This window comes from Brienomyrus brachyistius, chromosome 5 (genome assembly GCF_023856365.1).
Source record: "Brienomyrus brachyistius isolate T26 chromosome 5, BBRACH_0.4, whole genome shotgun sequence".
Lineage (NCBI taxonomy): Eukaryota > Metazoa > Chordata > Actinopteri > Osteoglossiformes > Mormyridae > Brienomyrus > Brienomyrus brachyistius.
This window is the reverse complement of record NC_064537.1, coordinates 18262275-18289533: the sequence shown is the minus strand read 5'-3', so window position 1 is coordinate 18289533 and position 27259 is coordinate 18262275. Positions and strand designations below refer to the sequence as shown.

At 43.3% G+C, this 27259-nt stretch overlaps 1 protein-coding gene across 2 annotated transcripts in view; it reads right to left on the bottom strand.

Annotated features, from left to right (window-relative positions):
* Window positions 1-9812: 9812 nt before the first annotated feature.
* LOC125742623 (inactive phospholipase C-like protein 2) overlaps window positions 9813-27259 on the bottom strand; it is a 77213-nt gene continuing 59766 nt past the window's right edge. For both annotated transcript variants that reach the window (XM_049014803.1, XM_049014805.1), the window contains exons 4-6: window positions 25700-25775; window positions 14840-14949; window positions 9813-10813 (exon numbers count right to left, since the gene is read on the bottom strand). In XM_049014803.1, coding sequence (XP_048870760.1) covers window positions 10625-10813; window positions 14840-14949; window positions 25700-25775 — 375 coding nt within the window. In that variant the 3' untranslated portion in view covers window positions 9813-10624. The remainder of the gene's footprint in view (window positions 10814-14839; window positions 14950-25699; window positions 25776-27259) is intronic.

Sequence of the window (27259 nt, the reverse complement as noted above, 5' to 3'; positions counted from 1 at the left end):
AAATCCCCCCAGTATTTGCAGTGATCACCTAACACACCCATTTATTTTTTGACTCGACCACTAGCACATCTCATATGGCTAATCAATACCTCATTGACTTTTTTTTTAACTAATTAAGTTAATTAAGTGAGCTGATGGTGAAATTTAATAAATACATGTAATGGCTGTGGTGCCCCTGAAGAGAGGTTTGGGAACTGAAGTGGTGTTCATCTAGGAGTTCATCTACTGATAACTAGATATCAGTAACTTTTTGTAGAACAGAAGATATATTTACTCATTTTTTTTTGTTTGCGTTACTCGTAACTTGCTGATGTTCTAATGTTAAATTGTGTTTTTTGTTCTGAGAAGATGTGCACTGACTACCGAGACAAATAGCTTTAAACATTTCTTTTAACTGCCTAAGACCTTTCTACAGTACTGTGTATGTGCCCTGCCATGGACTGTTTCATAGCCTTCCGCCTCTATGACCTTGATCAGGGTTACAAAATGGATGGATGATTCAAAAGATTAATAATTTAATAATAAGTGAATTTAGATTGGAAAATTCCTCCACCAGCTCAAAATACTTATTTAAGAATTACTGTTATCCTCTTACTCTGCCTTTCCTCTCCTTCATTTAAGAGGATTGTATGGCATTAAGATCTATGGTGCAATGAAGGTAGACAAGGCTAGATAGCAGTGTACAGTTTTATGGTAAATTAACAGGGCAAATATGCAAGGGTTCTGTTTTCAACCGTACCTTTCTATATCAGAAAGAAACAATCAGGTTCTAAGTCTAAAGTCAAAAATTCAAATATATCATCAGCCAAATGAATGATTGAAAACCCAATGCTGTAATTTCCCATTTAATTGTAGCAGTCAAATGTACTTCTGCTTAAGTTCGTTCGTTGTTTAGGTTTACATGCCATTTTGAGTAGCTGCAGGGTAATATGCGTCTCAGCATATTTATCTCACGCCCAGAGGGCAGGTTTATTTTTAAATCTCTGACAGTTTCTTTGTTATTGTGTTGGAATCATTTGCTGGGATCTGCGTAGTTAGCCAGCTTAAAAATAAGTTGATATTAAAAATAAGTCAATATTAATTTTCCATCATTTACAGTGTGCTTATGGTTCAGTGAAGCTTAGCTCTTTCCCTGATCCCACACAAATGATTCAGCTCAAGAGCTGTGTGGTAATTAGCACAAGGAACTGAATCAGGTGTGTGAAATGAGGGGAAACCCAAAAATGTGCAGGACTCTGGCCCCCCCAGGACTGGAGTCTGACACCCCTGATTTAATGGATAAGTGGTGTGAACATGCTTTTATAAATGCTTTGTCAGTACAAGAATGGAATGAGAGTCAAACGAGTGTGGTGTACTGACTATCACACGGAAACAAAAATTAAACAGAAAAACAATCTTATGCTTGGTTCTTAGGATGGGCAGTTCACACTTCTTACTCAAAGGCACCTTTAGAAAAAAAATAAAATCAGCACATACTTTTGCTCAAATTTACTTTTTATACTTCATATACAGATAGCAACAGACAGGTCAGTCTCCGGGAAACTCCACATTTGCCCTTTCTAAAAGAAAAACACAATTCCTTTTCTGCAGACTAAATGTCTGATGTCCTGTAACGGTTAATCTGTGTCCCTGAATCCCTGCATGTCAGATGATATACCCTATGGACACAAATGAGTACTATTGAGATAATAGTAATGAGTAAATACATAGCAGACATCAATAGTCAATATAAGGTGCAGTCATGCCTCATTTGACCCTTCCAGGCACTCTTAGCTCCGTATGTTTAGCACCCTGCCTAATCTGGCTGTGATCAGTTTAAAAATTAAAGTGCACTGACAAACATCTTTCTATTGTCATCGATACTTCTTCGTATGTTCTGTCCATGCTTGCAAGGTTCACTTTTGAATAAGCCTTGAAAATGTCAAGAAAAATTGCAGAAAAGGAGAAAAACGTTATGCACAAGTGTTTTCATTACAGACATTTACAGTTTAGCAAAACAAATTCTTGCCATGTGGAATTAGTATTTGTGAAATTTAATCTTTTCATCAGAGTTCATCTAATGACAAAAACTAACCAGAGAAATACAAGCAATGTCAGATCTATTAGGAAATAGGCCATTTCTAAAAATACCACCCTAGATCCAGTCCAGGACGCTGTAGAAGAGTAGGACACATTAACGAAATAGATTGTTATGACAGACTGCATTACTCAACCATTGCCCGGCGCCCTTTTAGACAGTGTTAAAATCTGATAAATATATTTACTTTATTTTCAGCGCATGCAACAATTTAACTCACGTTGTAACAAATTTTGCAAAGGAAATAGTTTCAAAAGCCTTAGAAGTTAACCTCTGATTGTGCAGAATGGCGGCTTTTGGAAAATCACATTCATTTGGCTAGACTGAGCTATGCTGTAGCTCAAGGTTGTCTCACTGTCAGAATGTTTATTTCATGAAAAACGCAAGTCAAGTTGAATATAATTGGTCTTGCTTAATTATTCGGTGACTAGACCGCTCAGACTATAGCTTGGAGGCTGAACCCAGTGACGTGGTTTAAACCCACACAATAAGCCAATTTTCTCAATGTAAGTTAATAATATGTGTATGCTGGGGAAAATGACATTAACAGTGTTAATAAAAGGGTTACTCTGAGTCACAGAGGCTCAGAAGCACAGGTGAATAGTCAGAACTCCATCTATCTTGCAAACACTTATGGTGGTGAGGGTCACGAGGGGGCCAGGAACCTGAGGCAGGGGCACATGCTGGATGGGAGGCCAGCCCACGCAGCAATCACTCTGCCAAACAGAACTATTTAATTTTATTTGAGCGTAAAAGATAATATTGGCAGTGGCATATTGATGCTATGGAAGTATCAGCCATGTCTGGATATGTGTCATTAGTGCCATCAACAGGCAAAGGTAGGCATAACATTTTCAATGTCCCTAATAAAAGTGTATAAATAAAGAAAAACAAAAATGTGGATGTTTTTGGAAACAGACTTTGTTAAAAATGATCCAAACATTATAAACTCCCATTACTGTATATTCATTTGAAGAGAGACAAAACACAAACGTACACAATATACTGTAGATAGGGCTCTGTTTTGATGATCTAATGCAAAGCATAAAGCGCAAGGTGCCATTTATCATGACCTGCGCGTCCAGCCCTCGTGTGTGCCACGCCCCCTGATCATCCACGTGTGTGCCACACCCCCTGATTATCCTTGTGTGTGCCACGCCCCCTGATCATCCACGTGTGTGCCACACCCCCAATTATCCTCGTGTGTGCCACGCACCCATTCATCCACGTGTGTGCCACGCCCCCTGATCATCCTCGTGTGTGCCACGCCCCCTGATCATCCTCGTGTGTGCCACGCCCCTGATTATCCTCATGTGTGCCACGCCCCCGATCATCCACGTGTGTGCCACGCCCCCTGATTATCCTCGTGTGTGCCACGCCCCTGATTATCCTCCTGTGTGCCACGCCCCTGATTATCCTCGTGTGTGCCACGCCCCTGATTATCCTCATGTGTGCCACGCCCCCGATCATCCACGTGTGTGCCACGCCCCCTGATTATCCTCGTGTGTGCCACGCCCCTGATTATCCTCGTGTGTGCCACGCCCCCTGATTATCCTCGTGTGTGCCACACCCCCTGATTATCCTCGTGTGTCTCGCCCCCGATCATCCACATGTGTGCCACGCCCCCTGATTATCCTCATGTGTGCCACGCCCCCTGATCATCCACGTGTGCTTCCCCGATCATACCCAGCTGTTTCCTGTTATTTCTGTTTATCTTGTGTATGTAGTCCGCGTCTCAGTCCGTATTCTCCCATTAATGTTAGTTCTTCGCCGTCTGCCCTGTCTTCCCCGGTCCCTTCAATAAAACCCCATATCCTGCACCCTTGCCTGCCAGCCTCGTCCTTCCTCGCTACCTGCCTGCCCGCCTACCCAGCGACGCTGACACCACTAAGATTTTATGGGCGTGTCCAAAATCATTTTGCTATTTTAGCTGCAGAATAACCAGACTTTACGCCAGCAGAAGACGAATAAAGGTTGTCCTAACTCTCTTAAGCCCAATACCAGACAATACCCTCGACAGTATGCTTTCATTATGAGTTACATTCACATTGAGTCGCCCTCATAACATGCCCTATATATGCACTAAAACTGATGGAAATTTTTGCAAGGAAGATTTGAGACAGACGCACCCTCACTCCACCTTCAGTCTCCTATACAGGAAATGAAATGGCTCCCTTAAGAAGCATTGTCCTTTAATGATATGAGTTATATGACTTAAAATCAAAAAAGTTTTCCGTTGTGATAAGGCAGTTAAGTGGTCTTATCATCCTGATTTTAAGCGAAGTCGGTACACACTTTATTTCATTACACATATATAGATATACAGTATATAAATAAAAAACCTGAGCCAGACTTTCAGCGGTGTGAGGCATCCTCTTCTGATTAATATTGTACGATATAATAAAAATGGAAGAGTATTATTGTTATGTCAATTCAGCTCGTGAACATAAATTTAAAATTATGAAACATACGTGCGTTTAAAGATTCAGTCGCATTAACTCAATACTACCTTGATATGAAATATTTTATTTTAATATGTAATTGTTTTCTTACATTTATACGGCAATATATTATCCAGAATGTTTTTGCACTGCTCTGTTTTCTGTGTGCAAAGCATTGTGGGATATGAAAGTGGTAGTTTAGCTGCGCGAGCTTGACTGCTGACTCACTTCATGAGGGCATAACAGGCAATCCCCACACACAGCACAGCCCGTGCTGCTTTCAGACACACTTCAATATGGCGACGGGTCTCAGAAACACGTAAAAAGGTGAAGTATCTAGGGACATGTTTGGGGCTAGGCCTCAATTAGTCAGAGGCGTGCTTTGGGCGTAACCTGAATGAACCAATCGGAATGGCACGTCAGCTCACCTGTAAAAGGCCGCAGTGCATGAGCTATGCCGGATTGCTATTACAATGGCCTGTTTGCTTTCCACCAGTGCAAAACTGGGCCCATAGATATTCTGCTGGGAAATTGCCTTAGCTGGCTAACTTGCCTTGTCACAGAAATCTTGCCTGAGCTGGTTTTTGTCTCAATACAGTTTAGCCTTTATACTACAGTTCCTTTGATTATTCTGTTATAGTTTCTGCTGTATAGTACAGATCATTTAGGTCACTGTTCTGTTACTGTTCACTCCTTTGCTTTTGTGATGCATGGTCTTGTTTTTTGCAGTTAATTTGTTTAAGTACAACAAGAAACCATGCTGACTATTGACTAGACATGAGTCATTCATGAATAATGCCTTCTATTGGAACTAATGATTTAAGTGAACAATAGGATCTCTGTGACTACATTGGTTCATTCAGTTTGTTCAGTTCATTCAACGAGCAATTCATGGTTCATTTCTTTCACAAACATAATCAATGAACTAGATCTCGCAGTTCATGACCAAAATACTCTCTCTGTCTCCTCCTACTGGTGGAATAATGTATGCCTGAGTCAGTATGACCAACTATAACTTAAGATGAAGTGTAATTCAAAAAATAAAATACTTATTTTTATTTCATATTACAAAAAATATAATCCATTTAAGTTTCCATGTGACCCTGAGATGGGTAAGTGTGTCGAGGATGGATGATTGAATTTAAGTTTCATGAAACTAAATAAATACAAATTTAATACAATTCTATTAAACATAAAAGTTACCCTGAAAGGAAAAATATTCAAAGGGCACCTGTTTAAAGCAGATGAATTGATCTCTACCATTAACTTTACTATACTCTCATTTGGAACTAATTTATCTCCAGCAATCACATGTAAACAGCACAGGGGCTGCTTGATACGACACTAACATTCAAATCAACTCACAAACAATGTTTGTAATAAATTCGGCATTTGGGACTTGGACGCCATGAACGCGCTCAGTTCAAAAGCCAGAGAGATTGAAGAGTGAAGTGAACTGACACTTTACAGGTTCCTGAGATCAAAACACCCCTTTGATATTCAAATAGTTCACTTTGTTTCACCCCAGCGCAGGAACCAAGGAAACAATTAATGGTGAAATTGGCACAGTCTGGAATGACCAAATTTGTCAGTGTGCTTTTGGGTCAAACCGTGTCAGTTTTAATTCGGAACCTGTCCTGAGAATTGACTTGCGTGCTGGAGAAAAATGGAAAGTGGCGTTACTCCGCTTTTGTGCAAACAGTAACACATCAGGAAGTCACGTTCTTGAGGTGCCTGCACATTTTAATCAGTTATCAAATGTTCTTTTCCCATCACAATTCTTATAGACGGCTGTCGGATTTGTACAGTTTGGGGACAAGTTCTTTTCTTCAGGGGTGGCTGCAGACTGATTCTTCTCATTATCCTAGCATGTTAAAAAAAATTCTCATAAACCTGCACATGTATGCCTGGTTTATTGCACACCAAAGCATCCTAGTTATCGCAATGGATGAGCCAATAACGGTACGTTTAGAGTCCATTTTTAACAGGACAGTGTTTTTGAAGCTACAGGACAGGACAGGTGGGCCTCACGGCCGTTTTCTTAGCTACAGACTGGGTGCTGAGATCTAAGTGTTCTGAATCTTTCACGGTGACCCCGGGCCACCATAGCCACTTCTCTGGGACCACGCTGTCCCTCTTTCCCAAGGTGAGAATGCCCTGTGATTGGTCCCTCGAGCCATGCAGGAGCCGGTAGAGGCGGCTCTGGAAGTTCGGCTGGCCAGCCTTGCGTTTTCCCAGCGTCAGGATCCCAGCGCCGTGGTTGCCCGCACCGCGAAGGAGGTCATACAGGCGGCATGGGCAGCTTCTGTCCTTGCAAAAGGGGCGAATTTCATTGGCTTCACCAGAAAAGTATAACACCACAGTGATTAGGAAGGAAGCGGCGAGTTTCTGTGGGAGCCAAGCGAATAGAAAAGAAGTGTGGATAATGCAGGTCTAAGTATTTCAAGGTACATTTTTTTTGCACATGCCATTATAAACTAATCTCCCACTGCCCATTACTTTCTCATGGGAAGCAAGGAGGCTACCATAGAAGTATCAGGGGACACTCTGGAATTCAGTGTAAATCGACAGAAACATGCAGACTCCTCACACATACAGTAAAGTAGCCAGCAAATGACCTCACAACCCAGCATGTGTGAAGTTTCAATGCTAACCACTGTGTCCCCCAACCTTTACTCTTCAGTGTACTCCAAGTTTGTCTGTGTACAAAAAGCCCAAAATATTTATTATTGTCTCAGAATTACAAATTTAACAATTTTTTTCTTTCCGAATACCACAAAAGTATTCACAATTTGATATATTACCGGATTTACTCCAAATTGGTTTTTCAGTAGAAAGCATTGTACAAAATGACTGAATTTTAATCTGAGAATTGTGCCCTTCTCTAGCATGAGGTAAATTGCACGGCTTTTTACCGCCTTTTTGTGCATACCAGGGGTACTAAGAAGGTTTGTCTTACCTTGGATATAGAAGGTCCCATCTTGGTTTAGAGTGTAGAAAACACACGATTCATTTCCCAACAAATGCAAATCTGTCTTCTGCACTTCCTCTGTTTTGTCTTGCCTGTTGACTGATTCTTTATATACCCTACTACAACGTCAGTAAGTTTAATAGGCAGTTGATGTAATTATTTCTACAGTGTTTTGAGGACAATATAGGGTAGGAAAAAATCACTACCAATGACCATCACCTGGATACAGTCATTATTAGCTCCGCTCTTATTTTGGTCGGCAGAGTGAAAATAGCAATGATTCACCTACATATTTTGATCTTTTTACTAGTGACTCTTAATTACAATGTCCCTTGTTAGAGCATACTGCTTGGATCAATGCTGGCAGTAATTGGGCTTTAATTGGAAGATGAAACCGTAGTACTGCTGAAGGTATGTGGCGGACAATGGGCAAAGGACAAATAATTAAGCGAAAATGCTAATGGTCATTCTTGGCTGACCCTGTGACTGAGAGCGCATTGCGGAAATTATTATTCCTTCTGCACTTGCAATAAGGGAACGGGAAGAGAAGGGAAAGACAAAATGTCGCAACGGCATTAAGAGTCTACCTTAATGAACAGAGCACTAAAAGCGCTGGCAGCAAGCCCTGAATGCTCGTTTTTGAATGAATGAAAGAGTGCTACATTTAGGCAGTATTTTTCAAAACACCAAAAGCACATTACAGAGTAAATGGAGAGCCACTTGAACCACCATCACTGTGTACTGTAGCACCCACATAGATGATGTGACAGCAGCCATTCTGCACCAGCACACTCACCGCACAGCAGCCAAGCTGGCGAAGGGGCAGGAGAGAATTCATTGGGACCCACACAGACCACAGGAAGGACTCCCCTGTCGGCCACATCAATGCCTTCTTTGACGCAGTCCCTGATAATTCATTAGCAAGACCAGAATTTCTGAATATTATTCTTTCACCTCTTGGCCTCCATTCAACTTGGGGATGGTCTGTGACCTCAGAAATAGTGCATTTTCCCAGTCCTAAGGGTTAGGGCTACTTGGATTGATGTTTATGAGTTTTTGGTGGATAGTTTAACTTGGTATGATCTGCATGCGTTTTAACTATCTTATAAATCTTTGCTGAACTGTCTGAAGGTGGTTTTAAGGTTTGGTACCTTTTTTTGGGGGGGGGGGGGGGGAGGGGGGTGGCATTCAGCAGAATTTTTCAAGGCCGTGTCTTTGTGTGGCCCTGGGGCTAGTAACCAATTCGAAATCAAAAAACTCAAAAAGCCATGCAGGAGTCGGAAAGCAACTGGGTGTGGCTGAATGGACATTGACCGGTTCTGACTGACCTGTCGTAAGTCGATTTGGTCGTAAGTCAGCCATTTGTTTTATACACAAAAATCATCATATGTATAGCATACTGTGTAATAAAATGATACCATCTTTAACTCATTGTTTGGGGTTACTGAACTCACAACAACCAGACAGGTTAACGTTTTAATCCAGTGTTTTACGTTTGCTAACCTTACAGATGGCTGTGACAAAACGTCACTTCCGTTTCCTACAGTAAATGCACGCGCATGTTTTTGAAGACATTGGCAGTAAAAGGGTATATAAAGGTATAGCACACAATTTACATTACATAATACTTGATAATGGTAATAACTGTATTATTGGTTTATGTATTAGCTATGCTGTATTTTTTTATCGTTATTTAAACTATGCCATATAGCCCAGGTGTGCAGTAGGCTATATCATCTAGGCTTGTGTAAGTACACTCTATGACGTCACAATCACGCATCTCTCAGAACATCCCCGTCTTTAAGAGACACATTTTTGTATTGATTCTGGTATGCGAATCTAAACTGTACATACATTATTTCTACATTGTATAGGCTGTGTATTTACCATATAATTCCTGGTTTTACTATAGTGTTATTTTAAGTTTTATGCATTATTTGGAATGGTATGAGATTATTTTTTTGGTTCTGGGAATGCTCAAAAATCTAAAGGTTACTACTTTTTCATTTTATGCCATTTCAGCGTTTGGAAGGCTTTGTTGAAGCCAATTATGTTCTGCTTTTGGATAGCGGGGGACACTTTTTAGGAATTTATTAAAAAAAATAAATGACAATAATCCACATTTTAATTTCCACTGTCCTTTCCTTCACTTGGGATAAAGTTTTTTAATGTCCTCTTTGGAATGACTGCCACCTGGTGGGGAAAATGTGTAAAAGCAGACTAACCAGCCATTTATAGTCACTTGGTACGATTATTGGGTTTTTACAACTGAATGGCGATGACTAGATTATTGATAATACGAAAAAGGAAGACCAACAAACAATTAAGCCACAGTTAATTTACTACAGGTTGAAGATAATGCAGGACTGATGATAAAGGAAATATTTGTTGCAAAACTGAGACGTTTACAGATACAATATTCCATTAATAATAATAATAATAATAATAATAATAATAATAATAATAATAGACAGGTATGCAGTTTGGGGAAAGGGTAATCAGAACTGTAAATAAAATGAATGATACAGTATCCTGTACTAATGTTAGATTTTTGTTCTGACAGCCGAAAAACACCACATTGTTTCCAGAAATCACTACGAACACTGGAGAGAAACTATAAGTCACTGCATATGCTATAAATTAAAGACCCGCGTGACAGTTAATTCCAAAAGGTCAGTTAGACTGGTGCACTATTGGAGCACAATAACCGATGGATGCAGCAGCACTGTGGTGCCCTCTGAGATCCGTCCTGTGGGACAGACCTAAATGTGCTGCTATGGTGTCAAAAGTGCACCAAGAAAGAAAATCAATGTGAGAAATAGCCAGCAGAGGCAGTGTTTTCATTCCTCTCCAGACTCTGCAATGACTGTATTTACACTCTTTCATTCGTGTAAACTGACTCTGCGATGCCACAGATGGACTCCCAGTCTGAGAGGCGCCATGACTGGGGGAAAAATTTTGGAAGGAGCAGCTAGGTGGGGCGCCTGAGAGCTTATGGGGGGGCCCGGCACCTTGGACTTAGGCTCTAATTCAGGTTGTGAGAGGACAGCCATCCCTTAATGAGATGCTGCCCCCCTAATTCCCTCCTTTGTGCCTGGCATGTCCACCTTGACGCTTTCGGGGTCGGGACAGGTTTCAGCAGGAGCCGGTGTCGCTGGTCATTTCGCTCTCGGGAATGGAATCCAGTGTGGCGGGGGCATGGTGCATCTCCGGGGAGGGGGCGGCGCCGTTCTTGCTGAGGCCGCAGGACTGGGCGGCGTAGTGGATCTGCCGCAAGGTGTCCAGAGCCTCCTCCTTGGCGAGCTTCAGGAGGTCTGCCTGGCCCTGCAGCACACGGGCAGAGTGTCGTCATGCAGGCGGGGGGCAACGGGAGGCAGAGGTGGACAGTGGTGGCTTAATGGTTAGGGGTTCGAATCCCCAACCAGCAAGGCACCACTGAGATACCCTGAGCAAGGTAGCGCCCCCAAGCACTGCTCCCTGGGCGCTGAATTAGCTGCCCCCTGCTATGTCACATTGTCACATATGGGTTAAATGCAGAGGACACATTTTGTTGTTGTGCACTGTGTGCTGTGGTGTGTCGATAAAGACCACTGATCTCCTAATTCTAATTCTTGTCTAGCATGTCAGGGGACCATGACCTTAATCTCTAATGCTGTGGACACACACCTCTTCTCACCTGGACATGAGCCACTAAGATCTCCGCACATCTGGGAGGTGGGGAGGGTACCAAGGGTGCCCCAGATTTGCACCTGGAAGGTTTATCGGTCTCATTATGCTCCTGTGTAGAGGTTAAAGCAGACCGTTGCACGCTGAATGCTGTGACTCGTCCTGGGGAGTCCCCGGGGCAGAGTCCCATCTTAATATTTTCAGCCTCATTATTTCCCTTCTGTTCTTACACCTTCTGTTTCAAGACACATGTCATGTCTCATGTGCAGAAGAGGCATTTAGAAAGGTCAGAGAAACACACCTGATACAGTAACAGGAAAAATCCACTTGTCAGTGATCACTGTGACAGTTATTAATGCTAAAACAATCTAAAGCACACCATGCTGTGACTGGAAATGTCTGAATGATCCTTCAGTTTTCTAAAGGTTAGCTGATCCCATGTGCAGCAAAATCAATACAATTTTCCATTAAGGAAAGTAAACTATTAACAGTGAGATTTGCCTTTCCATACCGTCAAGCAAAAAACACATAAGCCAAAAAAATACTTGTAATTTGTAATAAAGAAAAAATATGAAATAACTGAAACCGTAAAGTGTAGATTTACTTACACGAGTAAGACACATTTTTGCATTAGCGTGGTCGTAAGTACTATGTACTATGTGGTCATAAGTACTATGTATCTAGGATATTTTCTGAGTAAATCTGGGTTTACTTTAGTTTGTTTTATATAATTCAAGAACTGCTCCCCGCTGGGAATACAGCTGGGACTTATCAGAATCTGAAGCAAAAAATACATCCATCACCTGCTATTCACACCCAGAGACAGTAGATGGCACTGTAGCACTGCACTGAGGGAAAATGCAAAACCCTCATAGACTTTCCATGGTAGTGGTGTGTTGATTAAGGTGATTTAAAAAAAAAAATCAAAGAAAAGCTCTTTATGAACAAAGCAGCTGGTCACGTTCTCACATTCTGACACCACAGGCCTGTGGGGACCGAGATCTGACTGCTGCCACATGTTCGTTACATTTAGAATCGGAGGGGGAGGTTTCCCTGACATGTCGGGGGAGCAGGACCTTAACCTCTTACGCCATGTGCACCTGTTCTCACCTGGACACGAGCTCGAGCTGACAGGCTCAAGCAGGGCAAACGCAGCCGAGCTGAAAAGACGGCAGCACGTGTGGGAGGCGGGGGCAGGGTGGGGTGGGGGCGCCCCTGATCTACGCCTGGAGGATTTATCGGTCTCATTATGCCTATGTGTGTGGGTGAAAGCAGACCCCTGCGTGATGAATTCTGTGATTCATCCTGAGTCTCGCTGGAGCTTCCCAGATTTACGTGGCATTAAATGAAAATAGGAAAATAGGAAGATCCGCACCTGAGTGTTTGGATGCTGGTGTCAAAGCTCTGCATCTGCAGACTCCCCTTCATATCAATGCGGTTTTTTTTTTAAATATCAAATCAGTCTAGGCACCTGAGGCGTGAAGGTTCTTTTCACAATCTGTTTATCCGGGTGATGGTTTTGCTAGCTAGAGACAAAGCGTTACAAGCACCCTCTAATTACAAAATGGAACTGCGTTTGCAATTAATTATAAAAAATGTTTTTTTAAGTCATTTTTAGCGGTTGAACCCAGAGTGCGGCTTTAAGTCAGTAAGGTACAAGTGCTTGCAGAACGTTTGATTGGATGTCGCAAATCATTGTTTGATCAACCCGCAAAGTCACATGGTTGCATGCACACATTCCATTCTCTATGGCTGCATGACATCCACTGTCAGATTGGTCTCAACAAGAGTACACAATGCTATGCTAATGCTATGTTAAATATATATAGTGTTAGCACGATGCTATCCTAATGCTGTGTTCAGTAAAGTTGAATTATATTATCATTAATGCTCTATACATATATACATATACAGATATGCATATATAGACAATAATTATTTTCAAACTTTCAAAAAACTAGTGGGCTGTAAAACATCAGCAACACTGGCTGCTACCAGAGGTTTACTTAAGATCAGCATAGCCCAGCTGAGAACATCTTATATGAGAGGAGACATACTACAGTACAGTAAAGACAGCACTACAGTACAATGACTCTAGGTTTCCTGTGGGCTGCTACGTCTTTTCTCCATCTTTTTATCCTCAGAATTACACTTGTAACCCACATTTCCTCTCTCCAGCCAGTCCTTCAGTTGGGATTAACCTGATTTCTCGGCTCCTGTCAGCCGCTCTCTGGGCACGAGCTGAGGCACGGACCCTCTGCAGCAGAAAGCATGGGAACTTGAGGATGGGTAGGCCTTTGGAAGGAGCCGAAATCACTCAAGCTATTTCATTCCAGAGAGAATGGCCTTCCAAGGAGGAGTCACTCTGGGGCAGGGGACCTCAAAGTCACCCAACTTTTTACCTTTTCAGAGCACTTCAATGAATCTTCTGATAATTTCAAAGGTGAAGTTACCCATGTTCATCATAACCCATGTTCTTCTCTGCGGCACCAATCCTGCACTTGTTGTCGGCAAACAACAGATAAAAAGCTCTGCGGTTGATGTGACTTTTCCTCCCAGGATAATATCCTTCCCAGATTCTTTATGAGATTAACATCAATTGCATAAAGTTTGTTATTATGTTATTTGAGCTATAAAACAGTGACCGACAATGGTGGAGATCACACCACAGCACTGGCGGGGGTCGATTTTCCAACCGAGCTGAAGTTTGTGGTAATGAGGTAGCCGGTCCAGTTAAAGTCTGAAGTGATCAAGATCGTCCCTTAATTTCCACCGTTGTGCTTCACACTTGACAATGACCAGCCTGGGTAGCAGCTTGCTGTCTAGAGATCGATTCAGGATGTTATTTTCAAGAAAAGCATGGTGGTGGATGACAGCCTCTCTGCAAGTGAAAAATGCAACTAACGACGAAAGCAGCAAAAAGAGAGAGTAGGAAGCGAGAGGCTGAATGAGCTGAAGTGGCTGAGGGGTACGGATGAGGGCGTTTGCTGCGTGCTGTGAACGGCGCTCTGCAGAAGTGACAGGGCACACAGTGTTCACTTCGGGGGCTGATGACTGTAAACACGAGAGTGTGATAAAAACAGAGGCTCGCGGTGGGCGGGGGAGGCAGCCTCAGGAACAACCGCTGGCAGCCAGGTAAACCACAGCTATCAATGAGACAGCGAACGAGTTCCATTAATTAATGGATGCGTTGGTTTCCTTTCCATGCATTTACCTGCATGTAACGGGACGCATTGATGGACTTAATCACAGCTTATGCCTAGTTTTTAGCAAGCAAGTCCTCTCTTTTCTGTTTCCAGTGATGTTAATTTGCCCGGGGGGGGTTGGGCAGCCAGTTCATCTTGGACCCCCAGAGGTTTATTTCCTCCCTACATGGGAGTTTTTGGTTCCTCTCCTCCGTTGTCATCTGGCTTTCTTTATTCACTTTCTTTCCTTCCTTTTTCCCATTTTATATTACTCTCTCTAATAATGTTTCATGTATCACAACACATCCCCGTAAAGCGATTTGGGATGACTCTGTTGTGAAAGGCGCTATATAAAAATGAATTGAATTGAATTGAATGAATGAATCATGAATTGGTGATATTTGCAGATGTCAGCCCACAAACCAGCTACAAAGTAACCACTCTGAGGAATCGTACTGGCCAGCACTCTCAGCTGAATGCTTATTGGTTGTCACTTTACCTTCAGCACAGTTATGTTCCAGGCGTAACTCTCCATGGCTTTCTGCAGCTTCCGGCCCTTTAGTCCTTCCCTTGTCCCAGTCTTGTGAAGATCTTCATGGAAGTCCAAGCCTGTGGGAGAAGACTGGCTTTAGCAGCTGCTCTTTGTGGGCGTCACAATTCAGTTGTCATTGTTTCTCTCCTGTAATTAAACGTAGCTGTTAGGGAGACTCGAGCACAGATGGGGAACATGGCACAGGGGCTGGAGGGGAAAATGATTTCAGCACTGAGTACATGCGAAGGACAGGACACTAATAACAAGGACGAAAAAAAAACACAAATGCACTTGCTGTCAGGCAGGGAGGACAAAACAGAAACCACATGTGCGTAGCCTCTGCAGTGGCACCCGTTTCAATGCCACCAAGGACACCGCGAACGAAAGAATGAAATGAAAAAGTACAAATAAAACAGACACATCAACTTAGCGTTAAATGCTGGGGTAAGGGAGGAGGGAAAAATGAATATTAATCGGCACATTCACAGAACGCGGCCTCTTCTCTCGTGTGTCCTGTGAGGGACCTTGAGCTGGAAGACTGCAGTGGTTATTGCAGTGGAGAGCACTGTTCGTTGATTCATTGATACAGAGAAGCATACAGGCTCTACTGTCACCTTCTTTCTCCATACATTTTATCTTATGGAATGGCTACAGACATTGCAAAATGAAGACACGTTCCTACTATTCAACCTGCCATGTTCTTCTTCACAGAAATCCCTATCACAGCTGAACTCACTAAGACAGGCTGTTCCACACATCAGTGGAATCACAGCTGAAGCACATGTTGCCAGGAGACAAAACAAGGGAGATTTGACTGCATCATCTTCAACAGAACAGCAGCAGAACTCAGTTTGAAACCTGAATCTTTTTCCCTTTTGACTTTCAGTGTGATTAACTGCACTCTGCATACAGCGCGCTCCCCTTAGGCGAGTCTTCAAACCATAATATTCTAATATTTTCTGTCTCTATAACCATGAAGGCTTGCATTTTCCCAAGCCTTATCTCAGAACACACCCAACTCCAATTAAAATCCTCTTGCAGTGATAAGGACAGTTTGTGACAGGAAACATTTGTGCAAGTAATGTATTTCCTCTTTTCTTTATACCCCTCTGTAACTTCTTGGGGCACTGGGTGTGAGAGCCACATATATAAATACGTATCGCATTCTGGTAGTACTGCTTTGGGTGCAAGTAATGTACACATGCAACAACAAACATGGAAATTTGGCCATTAAAAAAGAAAAGGTCAGGAATTCCTGAACTAGGTAAATGGTTCATTTAGGAGGCTTTTTAGGAAGAAAACGATCTCCTTCATGTTCAGCCACATGCTGTATTTGACTTCTAATCACGGTCCTTGCGGTCTATATGACATGGCATTCATTATATATTGGTGTGACCACAAATATATCATAATCTATAACAATTCAATCATTGCAAGTCTGCTTGCAGAAGGACCATTAAATTAGTATATTAATGACTGTACAGTGTGTTCTAAATTGACTACTAGTCAGCTGTTAATTGCCACCAAAAGCCACGCAAAGGCTAAGCTGCGAAAATCCTCAGCTCAAACACTCTTGTTTGAGTTATAAAAATTGGATATTAATGAAAGGAACAGTTTTATGATCAATTAATTCAAACTGTGCCAGGACAGATACCAGTTTAAAACAATTACGTCGCTTGTGCCCCAATCAGGTCAAATATAAATTCCGGGATGGAAAAAAAAAAAACACCATCTTTGTCTCCATTGCTATAATCTGAGCAGAGCAGAGCTGAACTTTCGTCAGGCGATAGCCAGACACATTACTGTTCACTATTTGCCCCTTTATTCTGCCAGGCCAGCCAGGGGATATGAAACTCTTAATAATGCAGTCATATACTGTACTTCTACCTTCATTGTTGTACTTGGGTGTTTGGTTTGCTGCTAATCGGGCATTTCTACTGACAGACTTTGCAGTGCGACCCAGTACCGGTTATGCTATACGTATTTTTCTAACCACACACAGTTCTGTTAATGTCAAATGAGCATGGATCTTGGTCAATGCATGGCCCAAAAAGAAGAAGTGGGGAAGCACACGATAATAGCAGTATCTGCTCCCGAGTCCAAGTAAAAACCCTGGGTTTGCACAGAGGCTCATTACTAATAATAGCATGCACTTCTATCTGTTAGCGTCTGCTTTGGATGAACACAATTACTGGAGAGGAGCTATAAATAGCATTTCTAATTTGGCTGGATAAATCCAAGGTCACATGCGATTCAGGATCCAGTCTTCTGTCGGTATGGCTAACCTTACGCTTTTCTGTCATGAAAGCATGAATTTCACCAAATGATTGCTAAAAGATGCCTCATTACTGTTTAAATAAAAGTGAGAAAACTTTTTAAAACAACAATGAAGAAATGTGAAAGTAGCGCATTTTCGAGCAGAAACATGTTTTTTGTCGCAGTGAAATCCTGCAGTAATATGTGGATGGGTTATTTAAAAACAGCTTCAAGCAGGTTTTCGAGACAATATACAGCATTTAAAATTTAAAAGGTCTGCATTTGAAAAAGCTTATTCTTAATTTTAATGATGCATTGTTTTCTGGATTTCCGAGGTCATTACCAAATCGTATAGTCCAGATGAGTTGTGAGGTAAAATCACCTAATTTAAATACATTTTGCAGTAATAGATTGTGTTCTAACAACAATGAACAGATAAATTACACAAAGCATACTTCAGTAAGGACGAATCATTTCAAAATGCACCATTTATTAATACTGCATAATCAGGAAGGAAAGAGAAGGAAAATGGGAGAAGCTCTGCAGTTAAGAGATGCTGGATATTCGATATTTCAAGGACAATTACGCTTTATTTCTAGTTCATCCAGCAAAAGATCTCATTCTGACAAATAAAAATCAGTAAATAAGACAAGGAGCTGTTCATTTTGATGGGGAAAGCGTGTGGTGCGTGTGTGATGGTGTACGAACTGAAAGGGGGGCAGGGAGAAACAGAAAAGACAGCAAATGCCCTGGATAAACACTAGAGGGCAGCTCTAACAGGCAGGTACATTTCGGAATGTCACAGAGCCCTAATCACGACCAAGGGGGAAAAAACCATCACAGCATAAAAGCATCTTGGTAAAAGCCATTAAGGCGCGATTGAGACGTTTGGTGCCCTTGCAGCACGTGCGCGCCCTGCATCTGCTCGTAATATCGACTCCGGGAGACCAGGATTAGATATGCAAGGTGTCCCATGTGTCCTGGCATGTTTTCTGCTGTCATTTACTACCTGCCACACAAAGTAAATACCTCTGTTCCCGACTACCTAGTCAATGCATATGACTGATGTTATGTTGTTTTTTTGGGAGGTGGGGCTGGGGTGGGGGGGGGGGGTGTTGCATGAATTGTTAAAATTGTGGAGAAAAAGTCTGTTAACATAAAGGGAAAACATCACGACTAAGGAAACTGCTCTTGCTGATGTTTCCTAAACAAGTATTCAGCTACTGGATATTTTTGTCTGGAATTTTATTGCATTAAATTACAAAAATATATTTTAAAAGCCACCCATCTGACAGAAATAAAAGAAACAGTTAAAAATATTCATGTCATTGGGTCAACGCGTAGTTTAACCAACTATGGCAGCTATTAGAGCCGGTGGACAAATTTCTATTAATTGTATGGATTGTGACTAAGCAATATATGCCAATGCATCCTTGCAAAATTGCTCAAGTTATATTAAATTAGTTGGGCGATGAAGATGGACGGGGTTTTGAAGTACTGCACCACTTATCTCTCAGGTCAAAAGGCTCCACTCTCATCGAAGCTTTACGCTTGACTTTATCTTTTGTTCAAAGACAGCTTCTTCCCTGTTGCTCAGAGCGACAAAGGCCAGCTCTCTGAAACACCCTGTAGGTTGTTTCTCCTTGAACATCACCAGCACAGGGAACAATTCAACTGCTGACCTCAGCGATTGATTTTGTCACAGCTTGTATCACAGTTGCTTCCCCGTGAGGCGTCCTTCTTGTCCGGCAAATACATTTAGAGAGAAAGCCTGATGAGGCCAGTGTGGGGCTGCTTATGTATTTTTTCGTCTGATGGAGACTCGGGACCTTTGAAACGGCTCTGTATCCCTCCCCAGAATTGTGTTCCTCTATAATTAGATCTCTGACTTGCATACAATGCAGCCTTGTTTACATTTCGGTGGCTTCTTTTAGTCCCTTCTGTGATATGGGATCTTAGGGGAATTTGCAGATAAATTTAAGGCAGGTGCCCTGCTAATTTCCCAGACAGGTCCATAAGCACACAATCCAAAATACCAAGACGCTATATTTACCTGCGGAAATGGCAGCATAAAGTGTGTGAAGTGTCTGGCCATGCACCAGAACACATTCCTCGGACATGTAAATGGCCTTGGTGAAATAAAGTGATTCTAATTCTGAATATCATTTGATTTTTTTTTTTTTGTGGTTCCTTTTCATTAAATGTTGAAGGTTTTGTCCTGCGATGGGTAACATATCCTGGGTTATATAGCTTCCAGGACAGGCTCCGGACCCGTGAGACCCTACATAAGACAAGCAGGTATAGAAAACAGATGGATATTGAAGGTTTTTTTTCACATTTCTCTCATTTAACCGTAGTCGAAAATCCAAATCTGTGTTACATTTGCATGTTATCCCTGTGTTTGGCATGTTCCTTCCATCTACTATGCTTTACTCACACAGCATCACTGAAACCCAGAGATCCACTCCCAGGTAGCTAAGGGTATTGAAGGTGAAACAGTTGCAGCAGCACCCAAGACAAAGAACTTCAGGATTCAAAACACTGACTGACTTTACTGAATGAAATGAAATGCTCCATGAGAGGGGAAAATAGAGTATACACACCAACCAGTCCAAAGCAAGCCAAACAAAGATTAGGTAGAACAGATTAGTTACAGATGGGTGGTAAATCTCCTGCAGAACTCACAGTGTCTCATTTGCCACCCTCTTGTGGTCATCTACAATATTCCCCAGTATCATGACATAAGGTCTAACACAGGGGTGGGGAGACTTGTGATTGACTGGGATCTCACCCCGGGTATTCTGCCTTGTGATTGACTGGGATCTCACCCCGGGCATTCTCCTGCCTTGTGATTGACTGGGATCTCACCCCGGGTATTCTCCTGCCTTGTGATTGACTGGGATCTCACCCCGGGTATTCTCCTGCCTTGTGATTGACTGGGATCTCACCCCGGGTATTCTCCTGCCTTGTGATTGACTGGGATCTCACCCCGGGTATTCTCCTGCCTTGTGATTGACTGGGATCTCACCCCGGGTATTCTCCTGCCTTGTGATTGACTGGGATCTCACCCCGGGTATTCTCCTGCCTTGTGATTGACTGGGATCTCACCCCGGGTATTCTCCTGCCTTGTGATTGACTGGGATCTCACCCCGGGTATTCTCCCGCCTTGTGATTGACTGGGATCTCACCCCGGGTATTCTCCTGCCTTTTGATTGACTGGGATCTCACCCCGGATATTCTCCTGCCTTGTGACTGACTGGGGTCTCACCCCAGGTATTTCCCTGCCTTGTGATTGACTGGAATCTCACCCTGGGTATTCTCCTGCCTTGTGATTGACTGAGATCTCACCCGGGTATTCTCCTGCCTTGTGATTGACTGGGATCTCACCCCGGGTATTCTCCTGCCTTGTGATTGACTGGGATCTCACCCCGGGTATTCTCCTGCCGTGTGATTGACTGGGATCTCACCCCGGGTATTCTCCTGCCTTGTGATTGACTGGGATCTCACCCCGGGTTTTCTCCTGCCTTGTGATTGACTGGGATCTCACCCCGGATATTCTCCTGCCTTGTGACTGACTGGGGTCTCACCCCAGGTATTTCCCTGCCTTGTGATTGACTGGGATCTCACCCTGGGTATTCTCCTGCCTTGTGACTGACTGGGGTCTCACCCCAGGTATTTCCCTGCCTTGTGACTGACTGGGGTCTCACCCCAGGTATTTCCCTGCCTTGTGACTGACTGGGGTCTCACCCCAGGTATTCCCCTGCCTTGTTCCCTGCACTGGGTAATCTCCAGACTCCCCATAGTCATGTACTGGACAAACAGCTGGAAGATGGATTGCGTAATATTTCGAAAGTTTGAGGCAATAATACAGAACAATGTTCCCGAGCAGAAGGATGGCTAAACAACACACTAAAGACAAAACAAGGGCTTGCAACAACATGGAGAAGCAAAGAATTTCTTTTTAGAGTTGCAAAAATCTCCTCAGTTTAACTCAAAATGTTTTTCCATTTAAGGCTGCCGGCAGACCGTGAATGACAAAAACAGGAAATTGTGATTGAAAGAGCGTAGGGATTTCAAAGGCTCAGCGCCTGCTTGTAGCATGCAAGCTTCTCTCGCCTCTTCTCATCATTAGATGATGCAGGAGCTCTACATGAGCGCGTGTGTTCTGCTTGTCCATCAACCTGGGCCCTAGTGACAGGCAGTCATTAACACAGATGCGAATGAAGTGGAGATGACGGTGTTTGAAGGTACCTTTGATGAGATGGAGAGCTGCCAGCATGGTACAAGGTCCTGCTCTAACCATCATTTAATGATGTAGCATTGGACTATAAATTAAAACATGGTTTAAATAGGAGGAAACTTCTGCTTTTTATTATTTTCTCTAAATAAATTAAATGAAACATTAAATACTGTATAATAAAGACTGCTCACTAATAGAAGTAGACAATGTCAATCCACCTGGTGGGTCGACAAGTAATGCCATAGCTTTTTTCTCATAAACTGATTTGATTTTAAATTAGTGATGTATATGTCATGGCAAACACTGAAACAGCAATGCATGAGTCAGGGCAAAACCACCTTAAAGCGACGGAGGCGCCCATGCGGTAATGACAGCGGAATCAGAATCCCCTTCCTGAGGAGAGACGCTGTGAAATGCAAATGATCATTGGGGATGAGGAGCTGCAGCTGCTCTTCATGCCGGCTCGCGGCCGTCGCAGGCAGAACTGCGCGCACGTCGTCTAGCAAAAAGAGACGAGACACCTGTCAGCGGTTCTAATAGACGTGAAATTAAATAGACTGGCAAATTTAAAATTATCGCTGCTGCACAGAAACAGAGGCGATGGGAGCTGTCATTTGCTAGGGAAGAGATGAGCTCGTCCAGCCAGAAGCGGCAGCGCAGATTCGGATTTCATTTTTCTCATTTGCGGTTCCATGAAAAGGCAGCTTTTGCCCTGGTTTACAGTCACAGCTTTCGCCTTTGGCAGACTCACCTGGGAGGTGACTAAGCTGCAGATAAATTAACTCCCCTTCCGAGGCGCAAACCTGGGGATTATTGGTACCTGTGTCTCCCAACCACCAAAGATAATCATGAGACGTACTCCATCATTTCTACAAGGTGATGGCCAACACAATATCAATCACACGCCCATGTTGAAACATGCAGAACACCTAAGAAATGCACTCTGCATTTACTGAATACGGTGTTTTCCCTGTGGTTACCTCTTTGAGCATTTGATAGCACTTGGACCAATAATAGCTCTGGACCAATAATAACAGAAGGAAGTAATTTATTTCTGCAATGCTAGGTTCCATCCCTGCATGTCTTATTCAGAGTCACAGGGGTCTGGAGTCTGTCCCTGAAGCCAGAGAAAACCCCATGACAACATGGGGAGAATATGTAAACTCCACACACAGAGCTGGGAGAGAACACCCAAACTCCACACACATACCTGGGGGAGAACACGCAAACTCCACACATAGAGTTGTGGGAAAACATGCAAACTCCACACACATACCTGCGGAGAACACGCAAACTCCACACACAGACCTGGTGAAGAACACGCAAGTTCCACACACAGGGCTGGGGGAGAACACGCAAACTCCACACACAGACCTGGAGGAGAACACGCAAACTCCACACACAGAGCTGGAGGAGAACACGCAAACTCCACACACATACCTGCGGAGAACACGCAAACTCCACACACAGACCTGGAGGAGAACACGCAAACTCCACACACAGAGCTGGGGGACAACACGCAAACTCCACACACAGACCTGGAGGAGAACACGCAAACTCCACACACAGAGCTGGGGGGGCAACACACAAATTCCACACACAGACCTGGTGCAGAACACGCAAATTCCACACACAGAGCTGGGGGAGAACACGCAAATTCCACACACAGACCTGGAGGAGAACACGCAAACTCCACACACAGAGCTGGAGGAGAACACGCAAACTCCACACACATACCTGCGGAGAACACGCAAACTCCACACACAGACCTGGAGGAGAACACGCAAACTCCACACACAGAGCTGGGGGACAACACGCAAACTCCACACACAGACCTGGAGGAGAACACGCAAACTCCACACACAGAGCTGGGGGGGCAACACACAAATTCCACACACAGACCTGGTGCAGAACACGCAAATTCCACACACAGAGCTGGGGGAGAACACGCAAATTCCACACACAGACCTGGTGCAGAACACGCAAATTCCACACACAGGGCTGGGGGAGAACACGCAAATTCCACACACAGGGCTGGGGGAGAACACGCAAACTCCACACACAGAGCTGGGGGAGAACACGCAAACTCCACACACAGAGCTGGGGGAGAACACGCAAACTCCACACACAGACCTGGTGCAGAACACGCAAATTCCACACACAGAGCTGGGGGAGAACACGCAAACTCCACACACAGACCTGGTGCAGAACACGCAAATTCCACACACAGAGCTGGGGGAGAACACGCAAACTCCACACACAGAGCTGGGCCAGAGACTCAAATTCCTGTCCAATAGGCGTGAGGCAACCGTGCTAACAACTGCGCCACTGCGGGATACTGCGCCAGGGCAAATACTACTTAATGTGTTGCCGGTGTTACCAGTAACATCAGTCTGAAAAAAGCAATCTTAGAAGGCAGTCACCGCACAGAGAGGCGAGTGGGATTTTATGTAACTCGACCACAGAACCTAAGTACTGCTGGTTACCAAAAGCCGCCTTTCACAATGACGGAATTCTTAATTCACACTGAGAGAAGCCCAGCTGTCTGGGAGCAGCACGTCAGCTGAGGATACGGAGGACGGAAATGGCTGTTCTAGTTAAAGAGGAACACTGAGATGATGGGTGGCAGGAAGCTCTTCTGGGTCACTTTTTCCTGTGAAAAGACCCACATCTGACCGGGGGACCTGCAATCGAAATATAGCGTGGGGCTTTGGCCAATGCCATTTTAGTACATTAAAACTACAAAAAAATCATAAAGTTGAATAGGTGCAGTGACTGGTGATTGAAGGTGTAGCATTCAATTGTTTTCCATAGCCTCTTAGCCAGGGCAGGGCTAAAGTGAGCCCAGAGCCTGAAAGGCCAGAAAGGAGGGGAGTCCCTCAATGGGATGCCAGGACATCAGATTGGCCTATAATTAGGAAACATGACTCCACTTAAACTGAAAGAGGAAATCAATGTACCTGAACACTGTGTGCAGAACACAGAGAACACGCAGGTTCCACGCATACAGAGCAGTTATCAAACCTACAGCTTTGGAGGATTGAAGCAAACACCGCAAACAATGCAATAAATGCAAACAACTTAGCAGAAGGTCTTTCAACATGTAGCTTCATTTCCTGGCTTTCAGGAAAACCTTGAGAAAACACACACCTCATCAAAGATCTTTTCTCCCCTTCACTTGACTATTTTTAACAGTATTATATAATCCGTCAACAGAGAAAAAGAGACTAATGTACTCTTGCAGCCCACACAAAAACCCTGAATCTGAAGAGCATTTCAGTGTTTTAGATTCAATGTAGCTTGTCAGAAACTGCATGTTTCAAACCGAGCAGCTACTTGAAGACACCCTCTGAAAAAGGACGGATGCTGAGTGAGGCGTCTGACAACCCCTTAGAGGAAGCGTTTAAGAGTGCAGAGCAAGAAGTAAGTTTGGGAAGGATGTCTGGCAGATTCCTTGCCAGTAAAGACATACATAAGAAGTTCCTCAAAGTCAGAACTATTTAAAATTGGAAGCAGTCACTTTCTTCTGTGTCTGTCCTGCTTTGAGTTCTCCTGTGCCATCCACCTCTGACCACAACACAGCTCTGCACAACTAATCCAACTTTAGGCACAGGGGTCATACTGATACAGCCCCATTAACAATCCATCCATCCACCTGTACATCCATCCATCTTCGAACCACTTACCACATACAAGGTTTTGGGGTGTAAGGCACAGGGCAGGGGGACAGCACTCCATTTCAGGACACATGCACACATATACAATCACACACCACAGGCCATTCAGAGATGGCAATTTGCCCAACTGCATGACTTTGGACTGTGAGAGGAAAACACCGTGCCCTAATAACACCCATGCAACAGGGGGAGAACATGCAACCTCCACAAATGGGAGGTGGGGGGGAGAATTCATTCTCCCAACCCAGAAGGTGTGAAGCAATAGCACTGACATTAATCTACAAAGACATATATCTAAATGATTAATTGAAAGCACCTGCAGAGAAGGAATGTGACTGATCCGCATTCTGTCCTGCAGTGATTAATTAGTGCTCCATACTTTAGGCCATCACCCTTACACAGTCCCGCAATGTATCTAGAGTTGCTGATTTTAATGAAGTTTCCTTCATTTTTGTACTTAAAAAGATTAAAAGTACCAGGAGTCTCACTCTATTTTTACATTCTTCGTATGAAAACTATTTCAGTTGCTGTTTCAAGATCCTTCTGGTAAATAGTAGTACAGGACGATTAGTTAAATCCTAATCATTTTGGTCTTCTGGGGAAGTCAGCTGAGAGACTCAAAGGTCCGACCGGCGTGACCTGTCGGTTCCTGACCTGCCCGCTGTGACTGCATGAGTCTGCCATAGACACCGTCAGCAGATTCAATCAGCATCCGGCTGGTCTGGATCATCTGAAAAAGAGTCAAGGACAGGAAGTCACACACAAGCTACTTCCTTAGCCCGAGTCTCCATACATCCTGGTCTTTACAAAGGCTGACTGGGACAACAGGAATCACTTCCTGGAAAATAACACGACATAATCGGACTCCTTAAGTAACCACACAGCTGTTTAGGTTTACTAATGTTTTTCAATCTCAATCCTTTCAAAACATTACTTTAGTCATATGCTAACAATGAATACCATGCATTTTTCACCTGTCAACCCTGGGGATTTTGCAAAGAATTCCACCATTTGTTATGTGCTCTGTATACTGCATTGTAATGCATTATTTATATCCTTTCAAAACATGAAAAATTCCAGTCTTGCCTTTAATATCACCTATATATAGCAAGCCTCACCCCCATAATAAATGTCACAATAAAATAATAGATAGTGCATGTGTATATATAGCAATACTTTTTTAATCCCTGCGGGGAAAAAAATCTTTTTGCTTTTTACCCCATCTTGCTCTCCATGAGATACACAGATGGATGGGAGCAAGCTTGGGGGGGGGGTCACAGTGAAGGGGCAGCCACCTTGTGATTGAGGCTCTGCTGAAGGGCCCGCAGACATGTGACTGTTCTGCTGAGGCTGGGTTTTACTGGTGACCTGGCACCATCACTTCATCACTGGCACTGAGACGTAGCCTGCTAAAGTGCACTCCACCTCCATCCATAAACAGACACACGTGGCAGATATAGAAAGTCAAAACCTATTTTCAGCATTTGCACGTATATCTTCGGTTGGATAATTATACCCTGTGAGCAAAAGTGATGATATACAGGGTAACTTTTTGAGCAGTGTTGCTGGGCAACAGCCAACCAGGTGAGACAAAGAGCTACTCATTTTGGATACTAATGATCGCTAAATGTTGCCCACTGCCATTTAAAGTATTTCAAATAGAAATCTGTTGCCCAGTATCTATCTCAATAAAGCTTGTTTCCTTTTCATTTGCACACAATGACCCACCACAGTCAAGTCTATATAACATTTAGTAAAAGTAAAATTACAAAAGTAAAATACCTTATTTTAAAAACTGAACACCCCCTTCGTAAATGCATCTATAAACTGAATTGGGTATAACCAATTACTGAGCAGATCACCACAAAATATACCTGGTGCCCATTTGTGATTATCTATGCTGACTCTCTGACTAGTTTTGGATAAACTCAGCTGTTTGCAGAGGGTGAGACTCTGGTACCGTACTATACTTCAAAGTAAAACAGAACACTATAGGTAGGAAAGTTCATTCAGAAGTGCTTCAAGATACAGTGGAAAGTCACAGAAGAGGGGAAGACAGTCAAAAAATCTCAATGGCTTTAATTAATGGTTATTTAGAAGTCAGCAGAGAGCATCATGAGGACGTGGAAGAGAACAGTCCCCATACTGTACCTTACTGCATGCCTGATGACTGAGGAGGAAGGAAGCTGCTCATGAAGGTTACCTAGAGCTCAA